We start from the raw sequence: 15019 nt of genomic DNA on the forward strand, positions 1-15019 counted from the left end.
AAATGGGTGCATCTGCCTGCCCAGTGTGCTGCTCTGAGAAGATGGATCCCCCCACCCCTACTCCCCGCCATGTCCCCTTGCTTTTCTTGTGTCTCCTGGCCCCTGCGGAGGTGACCACTGTGGACAGGCAGGCAGAGGCCACTGTGCACCAATAGGCTGCCGAGACAGGTGGAAACACCAAGAGTTCACAGCGTGAGGGGGCACATGACTTCCAGTGAGCTGGAGCTCACAGTGGCCGACCCTGTCTGTGTCCTGGGCCCCCATGGCCACGTGCTCTGTGATGCAGTGACTGACACTCAAGTTCATCTGTCCATTCTCCTTTTCTCCCATTACAACAGTGCAGCCATACACAGACATACTTGTTTCCTTAAGAATATTTCTGGTGGCTGATTCATATCAATGTATGACAAAACCCACTGAAATGTTGTGAAGTAATTAGCCTCCAACTAATAAAAAAATTAAAAAAAAAAAAAGAATATTTCTGGGGCAAAAAAAAAAAAATTTCTGGGGGGACTTTCCTGCTGGTCCAGTGGTTAGGCACGGGTTTGATCCCTGGTTGATGAACTAAGATCCCACATGCTGTGGGGTACAGCCAAAAATCAAAACAAAAACAAAATGGAGGTAATAGATACACATGGATTATGAAAAGGTTGAACTATAGAGAAAAGTAAAGGCTTGGGTGGGAGGGAGACCCAAGAGGGAGGGGATATGTGTATACATATGGCTGATTCACTTCCTTATACAGCAGAAACTAACAACATTGTAAAGTAACTGTATCCCAATTAAAAAAAAAAAGAAAAGTAAAGACTTCACTGTTTAAAAAAAAAAGCTATGGCCCTTCCAGCATGTCTATACATACAGACACACACATACATCTGTACCGCAGCCTTGATTCTGACCCTGACCTGTCAGGGACCCCCTGTATGTTGTCTTCTCCTCCCCTTCTGTAACTTCCTCTGTCTGCCCCTGTGCAGCATAGTTCTGTGGGCCCCGTGGTCTGGTGAGAGACCTCTGTGAACCCCTTGGTTCCATAAGGGAAGGCTGGAGATGGACCCCTGTTTATAGATCAGTAAACTGAGGTCTGGAGAAAGAGAGGACTGACCACTGTGTGGCTGCCCAGACAGGACAGACGCTCTGCTCCTCTTAGCTCTGCGTGCAGGCAGCCGCTCCAGGCCACTTCTGGATCCTCTCCCAGCCTTGACTTCATCTATGAAATGGGGCTGACAACTCTTGAAGGGTAGTAGTGAGGACAGAGTGACAGAACTTAAGGTGGAAGTGAGCACACGGTCAGGAGGGTCATCAGGCTCCACGGGTCACTCACATTCCCCTGGGCCCAGGGTATGAATAGAAACACTGAGTTGAGAGTGTGCCCTGCTGGGGTCTTCGGCCTGCAGAGTGGCTGGTAGATGAAAACCACAGCTCCAAGACCCTGATTCTCCCTGGGAGTGGGTGCGTGTTTGAGGCTTGTTCAGGGCCACGAGGCCTGCCAGGATGGCAGTGCTGACCACTGCTCTGACATGGTCCAACCCCCGCCTTGCCCGTGGGGAGAAGGTCCCCCTCAGTTACTGCCCCACTTTCCTCTGGGTGCCCCCTTGAACAGCAAGCCCCAAGTGGAGCCAGCTCTGGGATACTCCCACAGCCCCTCCACGCATCAGGTTTGAGTCCCAGTTGCCTTGCCATAGACTCTGGGCCCCTGGAGGGCAAGGCCACAGGGGGTGATGTTGCTCTGGGCCCAATAAACACCACTGGAAGGAACTGACAAAGGGTCCCTGCCTCCTTCTTGTCCTGCTCCTTCCCTGCGTGCTGGGGTGAGCTGGGGCCCATGGAGCAGCCTGCAGAGCACTTCCTGCCTTACCTGGACCTGGGAGAGACTGGGCTCAGGGCCCGGGAACCACCTGTGGGCTGGGGTGCTGAGGCCCTGGAGGGCTGTGGAGATGGAGTGGGTGAATGCCTGCCCAGGTGGTCCACCCTGTTTGAATTTCATAGGCATGGGAGGCAAAGGCCAGCAGGAATGCTGACCCCCATTGCCCAGTGGGTGCTCACCTGGACAGTGGTTGTCCTGAGTGGTCTTCTCTGCTAAAGGGGCTGAGTGTCACTGCAGCCTGAAGTCAAAGCTCCAGCATGCCTCTCTCTCTCTCCCAGAGAGGAAGGCGCCACCAAGGATGGTCAGGCCTAAACCAGAGGGACCCGAGGGACAGCGACAGGCCTGGGGACAAGGGTCTGAGCCAGGCTATATAAGCCACAGGGCGAGGGAGAGGGGTTGCTGCAGATGGAGAGGATGTGAGAATACTGCCCTAGGATGGGGGTCGGGCCAGAGTTCCCGGCTGCTGTCCACACCCAGACCTGGGTGGGTCACTGAGAAGACGAACCCGTGGCGGAAGGCCCCCTGGAGGTCGCTTCGGCCACTGCATCGTCCCGTGGCCAGCCTAGGAAGGGGCGGAGGCGTGGCTGCAATGGAGGGGACCACCCCCATCGCCCCACTTCCGCCGCCCGCTGCTTCAGACCTGCGGGTTAGGCGGACCCCGGGCGTCTGCTTTCCCGCGTTACCGACGAAGTTAAACAATTTGGCCTGGACGTCCTTGGGGGTGAGGCCCCACTTTCCCTGTTATCGCCCCAAAGATCCCAGGCCAGCGCCGGGGAGCGAAGTTCCCGACTCCCGTATTCTGACAAGGCTGGGCCACTCTTTCTCCCCAAAGCACCCCGAACCCTGCCCGCCCTTTGTGACCCCGGTCCTCCTAACTCTCAAATGGGGCGCAAAAAGAGAAACGAACGCAAGCTCGCTCGACACAGCCAGGAGAGGAGTTCCTCCCTCCCCAGTCTAGCTGCGGGTCTACGAGAAAGGCGATGGGGTCCCCCATAAGAAAGGGCGAGGAAACGCAAGGGCACGCGGTCCAGCAGGGCCACAAGCTGGGGAAGAAGAGAGGGGGAAGGGTCGCGCACGTGGCCGGGGGGCGGGGCTGGTCGCTTCCGCACCCCCACCGGGCCACGTGGGGAGCGGACCCCTCCCCCATCCCGACCTGGGGCGCGCCCTGGACCGGGTGGAAGCGTCCGGGGAAGGGGCGGGAACCCGCCGGCCGCGCGCCCTAGCGCGCGGTGGGCGAGCCCGCGAGGAGGCGGGGCGCGCGCCGAGCAGGGAAGGGCTCGCCCTAGGGGGCGGGTCCACCCAAGGAAGGAGGGGCGTGCCGGGATGGGGCGGGATTCGCTCCGGAGGCGGGACCCTACCAGGGACGGGGCGGAGCTTCCTGGCGTGAGGAGGGGGGTCCTCTGGGGGCGGACCGGAGGGAGCCACTGAGGGAAAGGCGCGCCAGAGTGGGCTGGCTCCTCAGCCTGCTGCCCAGCGTGGGGAAGGCGCGCTAGGGGAGGGAGGGGGGCGTACTGCGGAGCCAGAGTGGGCGCGACAGGGGGCGGTTCCTACGGCCCGGGCTCCGCCCCCGGAGGCCTCGCACAGAGGGCAGGGTGGTGGAGGGCGAGCCGGGCGGGGGGCGTGGCAGCGCGCCCCGAGGGGGCGTCCTCCGGGCGGGGCGGGCCGCGGCCGCCCCCGCGGGCTCCGGTGCGTCAGGGCGCGTCAGGCGGGGCGGGGCGGGCAGAGCGCGGGCGGCGGCGGCGGCGGCGCGCGCCGGCCTCCTCCTCCTCCTCCCGCACTTGAGCAGCCGCCACCGGCCGGACGGGCGCCGCTCCTGCCGCCTCCGCTCCGCCCGCTCGGCCGCGCCGCCCGCCCCTGCTTGGCATGTCGGCAGCCGTGGCGTGCGTGGATTACTTCGCCGCCGACGTGCTCATGGCCATCTCCTCGGGTGCCGTGGTGCACCGCGGGCGGCCGGGCCCCGAGGGCGCGGGCCCAGCCACCGGCCTGGATGTGCGCGCGCCGCGCCGCGAGGCCGCCCCGCCCGGACCCCCTGGGCCGCTGCCGCCGGCCCCCGCTGTCCTAGGCCCAGGCCCCGGCGCTGCCGCCGCCGCACCCCACCTGCTGGCCGCCAGCATCCTGGCTGACCTGCGCGGTGGGCCCAGCGCCGCTGCGGGGGGCGCCTCGCCCGCCTCCTCTTCTTCGGCCGCCTCGTCCCCGTCCTCCGGCCGCGCCCCCGGCGCCGCGCCCGCCGCCGCCAAGAGCCACCGCTGTCCCTTCCCGGGCTGCGCTAAGGCGTACTACAAGTCCTCCCACCTCAAGTCGCACCTGCGGACGCACACAGGTGAGCCCGATCGCGAGCTGGACCCGCGCGGGGGCGGTCTCCCGCGCCCCCTCCCCCGCCGGGACCCCGAAACTGCGTGGCGCGTCGGGGGCGGGGAGGGGGGCGCGCCCGGGCAGCCGCCGCGCCGGCCGGGAGGGCGGGGCCTCGGTGGGTGGGGCGCGCGCGGGGGGCGTGGCGGCCACGCGGTCGGGCGGCGAGCGGATGGCGGGCGCGGAGGCAGCCGCAGGAGCTCTCCGGTTGCCAGTTGCTGCGGGGTCCGCGGGCGGGATCGGGGTTCCCGGGTAGTCCCCTTCGCCCTCGGCCTGGTTTCTCTTTTGTTTTCCGTTGGTTTCGTATCGGGGCGGTGGGCAGCGTGGTCGAAGCGCTCAGTTCTGAGGTTCCTGTTCCCTCCCCTGCCTTGGTTTCCTTATCTGTAGAAAGGCAGCAGGCACCGTGGCGCTGCCTCCGAGGTGGCCGCGAGGATTCATCCCGGAGAGCGGCTGAGCGCCTGGTGCTTGGCGAGGTTGGGGGATGCCCGGCACGTTTTCTTTCTGTCCTTTGCTGTGTTTTGATAAGGCGGAAGGTGAGGCTGGGAGTGCGGGTTAGGGCTTGAGCCTCAGGAGGAGGGGGATCCCTGAGGGCGTCCCGTTTTCCCCGTTTCCCATCCCTCCCACCTGCTCCGGGAGCCGAGGAGGCTTGGTGGCGGGGTGGGGGAGGGCCCGGCGATGCTGTCACGTCTCACAGCTCAGCCCGGCGGCAGGGGGCTCTGGCCACCCTTTCACTCGGGCACCCCCCTCGTTTTTCCTCTTGCGGTTCCTCCCATTTCTCCCTATGAAGTCCCACCTTCAACCCTGAGAATTTTTTCTTGGACTGGAGGCCAGGGGATGGTGGTCACCAGCCTGAGCTTGAGCATTGGAGGTGATCCTTCGGTTGGGAAGGGCAGGGAAGCTGGGTGGGCGTGGGCTTGGACTCGGTCGTTCAGCCACTTTCTACCACTAGACCTCCCCTTCTGGGTGGGTTTTTGGTCTGTATAAAGGGCCCTCTGACCGCCTTCTCCTGAGGGTCCTTACGTGGGTCACGTCAGGCCACAGGGCACATGGACATGGCTCGGTGGACATGCTCCCGTTGTAGGGACACGTGGAGGGCCGAGGCGGGGCTGGCCCTGGAATTGTGGCAGAGACACGGATGGTGTGACCCCTGAAAGCGGCTCAGACCCCCTGGTGCCTTGGTTTTTTTCCCCCGACTCTGTCCTGCTCTCTAGGTCAGGTGAAGAGTGAGGGGGCAGGCCACTTCCCACTGTGGCTCCCCAGGGACACTTTCCCAGGGTTTGCTGGGGTTTTAAGGACCTCCGTGAGTCCCTAGGCAGTGTTGACTGCCCCCTACGCCCGTGGAGGAGAAAGGACTCCTTGTCCAGTGCCTGTGTGTATGTCAGTGTTGCCATTTCTGGCTTTAAAGAGAAACTGAGACCCAGGAGACCTAGTCGGGGTGTTCCGGTGATGGGTGGGGGAGGGCAAGGAGCCATTCCTCTATTCCATGCTCCCTTGATAATAACTGTGCTCGGCACTGGGGGGCACCCGGGTGCTGAGAGTCAAAGTCCTGCACCCAGGCTCCCTTGGTTCCAGTTTTGGATGCTTTGGGGTACCTTCATGCTTAATGATGGCTAATGCGGCATCTTTCTGGCACTCAGGCCCACCAGACTCTACCTTACCAAATGCCCCTGTATCAAGGCCTTTTGGCTTTTCCAGCCCCCAGGGGTGGGGAAGTCTTGCCTGTCTTAGATCTGTATGATAGAGTGGTGTTGCCCACTGCCAGGGGCAAACCTGGGGACAGATCTGATGAACAGCCTTAATTAGATGCTGGTTGTCTGCTGCAGGAGCCAGTGTGCCCCAAGGGTCTTTGGGAGGGGTTCCTGTCCCACCCATCACTGCCGGACAGTAGCTCTTCTGTCTGTAGACAGAACTCCCTTCCTGGCCTGGCCCCATTTTACAGATGAGCAAGCAGACCCAGCAGGAGCCGTCATCGTCTCTGCTCCATTTGGCACAGAGGGTTGGGGTGGGGAGATGTGGAGGGCCGATGGGGTCTTCCTCGGGGCCACACAGCTGCAGGGGAGCAGCTGGGAGCAAGGATGGCTGGCCTCCAGTCCCCTGGGTCTGGCCTGCAGTCCCTGGCCTACAATGAGCTCCCCTGCTTCCCGCGTGGGGCAGGGAAAGACTTGGAAGCTGCAGGAGATGTTGACGCGGTTGCCATGGATACCGAGATGGAGAGGGAGGGAGGTGGGGCGGGGGCGGAGGCGAGCTGGCAGTCTACTCCTTGCTCTCCCCACCTCCCTCATCTACTGTTTTCCAGCCCCAGAGCCCCCAATGCCCAGCACCTCCTGGGGCGCTCAGGGCCGCTCCCCACAAGGAGCTCAGATCTGGAGTGGGGGGGACTGTTAGTCTTTGGCACTGCTCACTCCTAGACCAGGTCATTCTCTGTCTGGCATCCTGGCCACTGTAGGGTGTTGAGCAGCCTCCCTGGCCCCCACCTTGGGCACCCTCAGTTGTGACAATAACAGATGTTCTCAGACAGCACACACTGTCCCCTGGGGCTTGCAGGATCTCTCCTGTTGAGACCCCTGTCTGGTTATGCCTGAGAAAGAGTAGCTGAGAGTTGATTGTGTGTGAGAGGGACACCGTGGGGATGACCTGATCCCTGTCCCCCGGGACCCCTGGAATGTTGTGGGGGGCAGTGGCAGCAGTGGTAATGGAGGAGAAGCCTTCCTGGAGGAAGCAGCTTCTCGGGTGGATGCTGTGGGTTGACTGCAGCCTGGAAGGGCGTGTCTCAGGAGAAGGGCAGAACCATGGCTGCAGGGGGTGGGGGCAGGGACCCTGGGGGTGGACTGGGAGGCTAGAGGCTCTGGTGGAAGGTGGGGAGGGGGCCGAGCAGGTGAGCGGTCTGGTTAATCCCTAGGGCAGGGTGGGGGTGGGCGGGGAAGCAGGCCGGCTTTGCAGAGGAAAATCCGTTTATGAGGATGGGATTAGGGTCCAGGAGAGGGGTTGAGGAGCGGGGCTGTGGTGTGGGAGGCAAAGAGAAGCCCCATGACACTGGGGACAAGAAGTGGCCAGGGGAACCCCTGTGTGCTGACCGAGGAGGGTAGGGGGTGCAGGTGGGGGTATTTTTTGCTGAACAGGCCCCCAGGAGGGGAGACTGAGGCAGCAGCGGGCATGGGGGCTATGTATGGAGGCAGACCCCACCTCTACCCTTTGCAGAGCCATGAGTGCCCCTAGGGGCAGGTGGGGCTCAGGAGACTACTGGTTTATCTGGGGGGCCAGAGTGTGGCAGTGCCGAGGTGGGGTGGGGGGTGCAAGTGCCCAGGACTGCCTCCCCATCTAGCCCCCTCCTCTTGGCAGTAATGCAGTGAGCAGCTGGGACTGGCCCTGCAGTGCCTGTACCCCCAGCTGGGGGCTGGGGAAGGATGCCCCAACATTTTTTGGGGGTGGAGAGGGTGCCCCAACATTGTGGGGGTGATAACCACCCCCCACCCAGGCTCCCTGATAAAGGTGGCCCAGATGGCCCGGGAGTGGGCACATGATACCAGCCTGAGGAGCCGGCCTCTCGGAGAGGGAGGGAGCCACCCTCGCCCAGTCCTATTTCCAGAACAGCAGGGCTCCGGAACACATATGCTCTGGGGGCCTGAGGGGGCCGTGACCCCTCAGCCCTAGGCACTGAGAGGGCCACCAGCCCCCACGCTGAAGATGCCAGTTTGGGTGGGGCTGTGGTAAAGCCAGGGCTGCCTGGGTTCCCAGGGAGGGAGGCAGGGTGTGAGGCAGCAGGGGGCCCGCCTTTTAACTAAACAGGGCTGGGGGGTGGGTGGAGTGGCTCCTACCTGGGGGTTGGGGGGTAAACCAGATGATGCACCAGGATATTTGGCTGCTGGTTAGCTGCTGCTGGAGCCAGCCACTCCAGCATCATTCTGTCTACTCGGGCCCTGTAGACTCTGCACATGTGTATCATGCACCCTCGGGGGCCAGGCTTGCGCCCTCAGCTTTAGGGTTGGCTGGGGGGCAGAGATCACATCCAGGAGAGACTGAGCTCCAGCACAGGAAAGCTGAGAACGGGGAGAGTGGAGGGGGTATGCCAGGAGAGTGTGCTCTGAAGGGTAGAGAAGAGATGGGATGGAGGAAGGAGTAGAGGTTCCAGGCAGCAGGAATCAGGGGTGTGAGGAGCAGCCAGGCTGCGGTGAAGACTTCAGCTTGGACCCTGAGCCCAAGAGCACAGCACTGAGCAGTCGGCTCCGGCACCAGCGAGGGGCCTCACCATTCCAAGCCAGAGCTAGGGCCTGGAGACAGGGAGGTTTGGAGATACTTTGTTTGAAGGGGGCTCTGATGGGATCTGCTGCCAGGTACCACCTGGGAAGGTGAGAACCTGGGAGATCTCTGCCTAATAAGCTTTTGGTGCAACTGGCAGAGCAATTGAAATGGAAAACCTATAGGAGGAGTGGGGACTGGGAGGGAGGGAGGTGGGAAGTCTTGGGTTTGGGGGAAGGGGGCTAACATGTGGGGGGTATTTAAGATCACAGAGTAGATCCTCATGCCTGCTGGTCCTTGGAAAAGCCTTCAGGATGGCCAGCGCACATGGCTCTTCAGACTTCACCATCAATTTTCCATTCTTTTGGCTGCATCTCTGTACTACTCTTTGGGTTCTTTGTGGCCTATTCAGCCCAATCTCCTTTGGAAAGCTTCCCCGCTTCCGGCCCCCCATCCTGCCACCTATTGCAGCCCCAGCCTTCTCCAGCTGTCCTGGGATGCTGCCTTACCTGAGCCCCGCCCCCCGTGCAGTCCGCCTGGCAGGTGGGCATTTATGCAAGGGTTGGCTGTGGGCTGCACCTTCCCCTCCTTAGAGATGACCTCCGGAGGTCACGGAGGTTAGCTGTCGGACCCTTGGCCCCTAGCCCGGGGAGGTGGATTACCGGCTTCCCAGCCCCACCCCACGCCCTCTTCAAAGGCGGAGCAGGCTGAGCCAGGCCTGGCGCACGGTCGCCCGGACCTCCTGGCCTTCATTTTCTGGCTGTCCTGAGTTCACCCCAAAGCCCAGCCCAAGTCAGAGGGTCAAGTCCACCGCAGCCCCGCCTACCGCATCCTTCTCCAGCGCCCAGGTAGACTCTGGAGACAGGCGGCAGGCCAGGTGCAGGCAGGCTCTGAGCCTCCGAATATTACAACACGCCCACCCCCACCTCCCTTTCCACCCCCGCCAGTGGACTGAGAGGGTGGCAGGACATGGCATCCTGCAGGTATTCGTCTAACGTTGTGGGGGCGGGAAGCCTGCGCTCCGGGACGGCCACCCACGTGTGCACGTGCGCCGCACTCCCGGGCAACCCGGCGTGGGGCGGGGCTGGCAGGCGTCCAGCCGGCTGGGCGACCCCCGGCCCCGGCGGAAGCGGGACCACGTGAGCGGGGCCGGCTGGGCCTGCGGCTGTTCTTGCCGCCGCCGAGCTACGTGCGGCAGCTGTGTTCCCGGCAGCTGCGTGCGTTCAGCCCCTACGGGCCCCGGCACCGCTCTCGCAACCTGCCGGTGGTGGCGGAGGAGAGCTGCCGGGCGGAGGGAGGGAGGCGGGACCAGCCCCGTTGCCCTAAATGGGGAAGTGAGCCAACCCGGGCGGGAGGGCCCTCCCCCACCCCCACCGGCACCACCTGCCCCCCCCAGCCCCTCCGCTCCTCCCCGCCTGCGCCCTGCAAGATGGCGACGGGGACGCATGCCCCGCGGAGGGGCGTCCCTCCCCCCTCCCGCCACTGGGAAGCCAGCAGCCCCGCCCCCATCGCCAGACTCCCCCTCCCCCAGACTTCGGCCCTCGGGACCTGTCTGTTCCAGGTGGGGTGGGGTGGGGGGTCCTTTCCCCGCACTGCTTTGAGCCCCGTGATTCTGTTGAGGAGGTCCCCTCCCCGACCCCTCCCCCAGCTGCTGCGGACTTTGCCTTCTGGATTGTTCCAGGGGAGGCGAGTGCTGGTGGGAGACAGCCTCGGTGATTTGGGGCCACCTGTGGTCTTGGGGACAGTTGCTCTCCCCCCAGCAGCACGATTGTGGCCCGCAACTCCCCTCCCCCAGGGAGGTGGCACCAGCACTTCTGGGTTCGCAGCCCCCTGGGGCCTGCCCTCCCCCAGCTGCAAGCAAAACCGACAGGTATCCCACAAGAAATCTTCTGGGGGGTTTTCTACTGGAACCCTTTTGTGCCGTGCTGGGGGTGTCCCGAGTCTGGCCAGGAGGAAGGATGGGGGAGGGGAGGTTTTACTGGGCCTCCTGGGCCGCGGGTGATAGTAGGAGCCTCTCTGAATGAAGTCTACTGGTGCCCCTCTGCGGTTCCTCCCTCCTAGCCTTTCTCCCTAGGCAGGCCTTGCTTCCAGAGCGGAGATGTCACTGGGTCACTCTGAGATTCCAGCCCTCCCCCACTCCCCCACGGCTGCAGCTCTGTCCCATGGCCCCTGCCGCTGGCTCCTGGTCATCTCTGTATTCCCCCATAAGGGCGCTTCTCTAATCCCTGGCAGAGGACACCCTTCAAGTCTGTCTCCCTCGCCACCTCCCCCCAGCGGTGGGCGTGTTCTCTGAGGCAGGGTCAGCCTGGGTCACCAAAGTCCCCTGGGCCCGGTGTGGCCCTCCCAGTGTGTAACCTACCCTTACCCCACTGTGGCTCCCCGTCTCTTGTCCCCCGCTGGCGTTCCCCCTTCCTCTTCTGGGTTCCATTCTATGCCGCGAGGAGAGACCCTGCCCACATGCCCGCATCTATTCCCCCCAACACACCCCGCAAAACCCCTGCGCATTGGGCACACAACGTCTAGGGGGTTCCAGGGTCCCAGGTATCCCGCGCTGGGTCCCGGAGGGTGCAAACTCTGGGGAGCTCACCGCCCCTAGGACGGGCGTGGCGGGGGTCCCCCCGAGTCGGCTGGGGACACGCTGACGATACACGGTTGTGGAGAGGGGATCGGGCGGCACTGTCGTAGGGCGGAGACCCCTATGGGATGGGCGGGTAGGGACAGGCGGGCGGGGATGGCGGCGGCCGCCGGGGCAGGATGGGCGAGGCCGGCCTGGCGGTGGGAGGGGTCTGCGGAGGAAGTTGCCGGTGGCGGCCCGCCCCTCCCCTAGCCTTCTGCTCTGCGGGGGCGGGACAAGTCCTGCGCTGCCTCGGGCTCCGCCCCTTCCCGCGCCAGGACCCAGGGGCAGTCCCCGCTGCGCCTTCTGACCCTTCCCACCCTGCTAGCGCGGCCGGGGTTTGGGGGTGTCCCTTCACATGTTCCTCTGCTCATAGAGGGCCACAAGGGTCAGTGGTGGCCTCAGGCACGGGAAACCGCCCAGATGATGCCCGGCACCTGCGCCCCTGGTGGTCATTTCCCAGAGGAAGGGGCTTAGCTGGGATCGCCAGCACCTGGGAGCCCTCGGAATGCCCCACAGGAAAGGTAGAAGGGAGTTTCGCGGAGGCGGGGACAGCAGAACTGTTGCCTTAAGATCGGAGCAGGCACGTGTGTGGCAAGTACGTTGGGAGACACATGTCACCGAGGTGACGCCGTCTTGGGGGTAGAGGTAGGCGGACAGGCCTGGGAGAACCGAGTCTCTGTAGGTTTTCCTTTCAACTCGTGGCAGCTGCTCCCAGTCTGTAATTACCATTGTGCTCAGTCGGTTCAGTCGTGTCGACTCTTTGCGACCCCATGGACTGTAGCCCACTAGGCTCCTCTGTCCATGGGATTCTTCAGGCAAGTATACTGGAGTGGGTTGCCATGTCCTCCATGGGAATCTTCCCGACCCAGGGATCGAACTGTCTTCTGCATTGGCAGGCGGATTCTTTAACTGGCGCCACCTGGGAAAGCTAGTAATTACCATTAGTCGTAGGAAATAGACGAGGGGATATTCACAGGGTTCGGGAAATGAGCTGGGGTCACTTTATACATTTACACGTTTTAAATTCACACCCAGAATTCAGCCTCTCGAACGAGTTTTGCGGGGGAGGGAGGGTGAGACAAATGACCAGCACCCTTTGAGATCTGATGGGATGGCGCTCTCTCCCCACATACACTGACCACTGTCTGTCCTCCATGCAGGTGAGCGCCCCTTCGCTTGCGACTGGCCGGGATGCGACAAGAAGTTCGCACGCTCTGACGAGCTGGCCCGCCACCACCGGACGCACACCGGCGAGAAGCGCTTCCCCTGCCCGCTCTGCTCCAAGCGCTTCACCCGCAGCGACCACCTGACCAAGCACGCGCGCCGCCACCCCGGCTTCCGCCCGGAACTGCTCCGGCGCCAGGGCGCCCGCAGCACCTCGCCCAGCGACTCGCTGCCCTGCAGCCTGGCGGGCAGCCCTGCGCCCAGCCCAGTGCCCAGCCCGGCCCCAGCCGGCCTGTAGAGCCCTGTTCCAGCCGCCCTGAGTGCACCCCCGCTGGGCCTGGGCATGGAGCACCAGCAACCCACCTGCTGTCCCGGGCCCTGGTGGGGCTCGGACTGACTGCCAGACCGGCCCCTTCCAGTGTCCCCCTGAGGGCCCCCCCGAGTTGCCCCTGCCCCCTTGAGAAAATCAGCAGGGGGCCTGAGACTGGAGCGGGGTCATCTGGGCCTTGGAGGTCGCTCTCCAGAGGAGCGTGGCCCCGTGTCTGTATATAGCCATGATGTTAACTCTCTTCCCAGCTGTTGAACAGGGACCCTAGGTGGGGGGCCAGAAGGGGTCCCTTCTCCCTGCCACCGCCCTGCTTTGGGTGGCATGTGGGCCTTGGGGGGAGGTGCCCCAGGAAAGGCACCCCCTAACCAGCGTTCAGACCTGGCCCCCAGGCCCCTCTCTCCAGGTTGGGATGAAGTGTGCAGAGCCATAGGTGAACTAGGGGTTACCGTGTGGGCTGCCTCTTGTCCCCCCATACCCTGCCCCGGGAGCCCTTCACCCCATCGAAAGCCATTGGAGACGTTCAGGGAAACAGGGTGCGGCCTGGCCGCCCCCATTCGGGTACTCAATCTCAGGTGTCCACAGGCTCTGGCCCACTGCCCAAGGGAGGGGCCCCTCAGCTCCCCAGCCTCCAGGGCGGGGTGGGGGAAGTGGTAGGGTCTCTACAAAGGGTCCTGATTTTGCTTCTGAGACTTGGGGTAGGGAGGGAGAGAAATGGGGGTTCTTCCAAAGAGCAATTAGACTCATTTGGGGGGGGGGGAGTGGTATCACGGGATACGAGTAAATGCAGGCTTATTTATTGTCCTCTGTCTGCTGGAGTGGGGGCTGCACTGCCTCTCGCTGGGTGGGTGTGCGAGTGTGTGAGTGAGAGATTGGGAGAAGCTGGTGCCATCACCGGCTTCCCTCCTGCAGGGGAAGAGTCCCCAACACTGGCCTTGAGCAGCATCATGTGACAATCAGTCCCTCCTGTTTGGACCAGAACAGCCTTTGGGCCAAATGGACCCCTTCCCAGCACTGTGGCTGGGGGCGAAGAGGCCCTGGGCCCTGGCTCCATCCTGCCCCCCTGGCAGTGGTGACCAGGTGGCCCCTGGACCCGCGGTTGAGGTCCCACCCACGGGGGCGGGAAGTGTAGCTCGATTTTTTTTGGACCGGGTAGAATATTTTTTCAGGCTCCAATCCCTTCCTTGATCTGGGCCCCTGTGGGTGGTCTGTTGTCCTCAGGGGTTGTGGGTGTGGGGGGAGGATCTGCGTGGTCTAAACTTAGGGTAGGGGAGGGATAAATGCCACATCCCCTCCTGGGGTCCTCCCACTGTGGCTGAGGTAGGATTTCATTTTGGACAGAGACTGAAGACCCCAGCCTTGGAATGGGAAGGGACCCAGGCTCCCTGTCCCTTACCGTGAAAAGGCCTATTCCATAGCCTTTGGCTGCAGATCTGTGGCATTCTCCCAACCTGTTCCAGAAACTTCCTGTCTCCCAGTAGGGGGCTGGGGCGTTTGGATGGCACTAGTGTGGACCCAAACCGGCCCTGGCAGGATCCAGGGGCAGTGCCTAGGGTCCCGGGGAGGGAGGCTGTGCCATGGTGAGATGCCTTAGCCCAGGGTGGGGGGGAGGGGTGGGGCGGGCCTAACCTTGTTTCCCTTTGTGTCCGTCTGGATGCCCCCTCCCCGTATTGTCCCGGCGCTGGCCGGTGCTTTTCCACAGGAGGTGGACTGTGGTCTGAGGACCCAGGGAGCTGAGAACTTGCCCTTCCGCCCCTCCCCAGTGTCCGGGGGCCTGAAGGGACCGGTGGTCACTGGGACCTGGTTCCAGCCATTTAACTGTGGCCTCTAGAGGTGGGTGGAGGGGGAGGGCCCTAAGGGAAGGGACTTTGCTTTCGGGTGACTCCCTGCCCCCTATCCTGCCTGGCCTCATCCTGGTATTTAATTAAACAAGTCTTTTTTAAACCCGATTCCGGAGCCTGTGTGGTTTTTCCCTTCGCCGGTCCAAGGCGGTGGACCTCTGTCCCTCTTGCCAGTGAGGGTCCTCAGCCTCGTCTTGCGGGAACTGAGCCAGTGGGCTGGTGAATCCGCGGACTTGCTGGCGGTCTTGGCAACGCCCCTAAGGCCGGAGGAGGGGGCTGCCCTCTTCAGCTCGCGCTGCAGACCAGCGGCACCCACACCCACACCTCGGGCATCTGAGCCCCCGGCCCGCCTTCCCGCTCCGTTACCCGGCAACTGAGGCGCGGTGACATGGCGTCCGGGGACGTCTGCTGCCCGTCCCTTTCCGGCGCCGCGGGCGCGGGGAGCCCGCACTTCTCTACACTGCTCTACAGGGCTCCTCCCGAGGGTACCCCGCACCCCCGCCCGGCTCCTGTATCCAGTCGTCGGGCCGCTCCTGTATTGTATGCCTGCTGTATGCCGGCTCCCAAATGGAAGGGAGGAGAAGTTGCCTTGGGAAATTGGTGAGAGTTCTGATCCCCTTCTT

The 15019-nt window shown here is 63.2% G+C and overlaps 1 protein-coding gene across 1 annotated transcript; it reads left to right on the forward strand.

Moving 5' to 3' along the window:
- Positions 1-3582: 3582 nt before the first annotated feature.
- On the forward strand, positions 3583-14504 carry KLF16 (Kruppel like factor 16). Its single transcript, XM_043465545.1, has 2 exons — positions 3583-4184; positions 12227-14504. Exons 1-2 carry the CDS (start codon positions 3728-3730, stop codon positions 12526-12528), a joined length of 759 nt encoding a protein of 252 aa, XP_043321480.1. The 5' UTR covers positions 3583-3727; the 3' UTR covers positions 12529-14504.
- The last annotated feature ends 515 nt before the right edge of the window (positions 14505-15019 follow it).

The sequence above is a fragment of the Cervus canadensis genome, chromosome 4 (assembly GCF_019320065.1).
Source record: "Cervus canadensis isolate Bull #8, Minnesota chromosome 4, ASM1932006v1, whole genome shotgun sequence".
In the NCBI taxonomy this organism is placed as follows: domain Eukaryota; kingdom Metazoa; phylum Chordata; class Mammalia; order Artiodactyla; family Cervidae; genus Cervus; species Cervus canadensis.

What these genes read in the sequence shown, in the direction of transcription:
- KLF16 (XM_043465545.1), top strand. Translation starts at nt 3,728, where the DNA reads ATGTCGGCAGCCGTGGCGTGCGTGGATTACTTCGCCGCCGACGTGCTC. An exon ending in GCACCTGCGGACGCACACAG is followed by an intron (nt 4,185 to 12,226) that starts GTGAGCCCGATC and finishes TCCTCCATGCAG; the next exon opens with GTGAGCGCCCCTTCGCTTGC.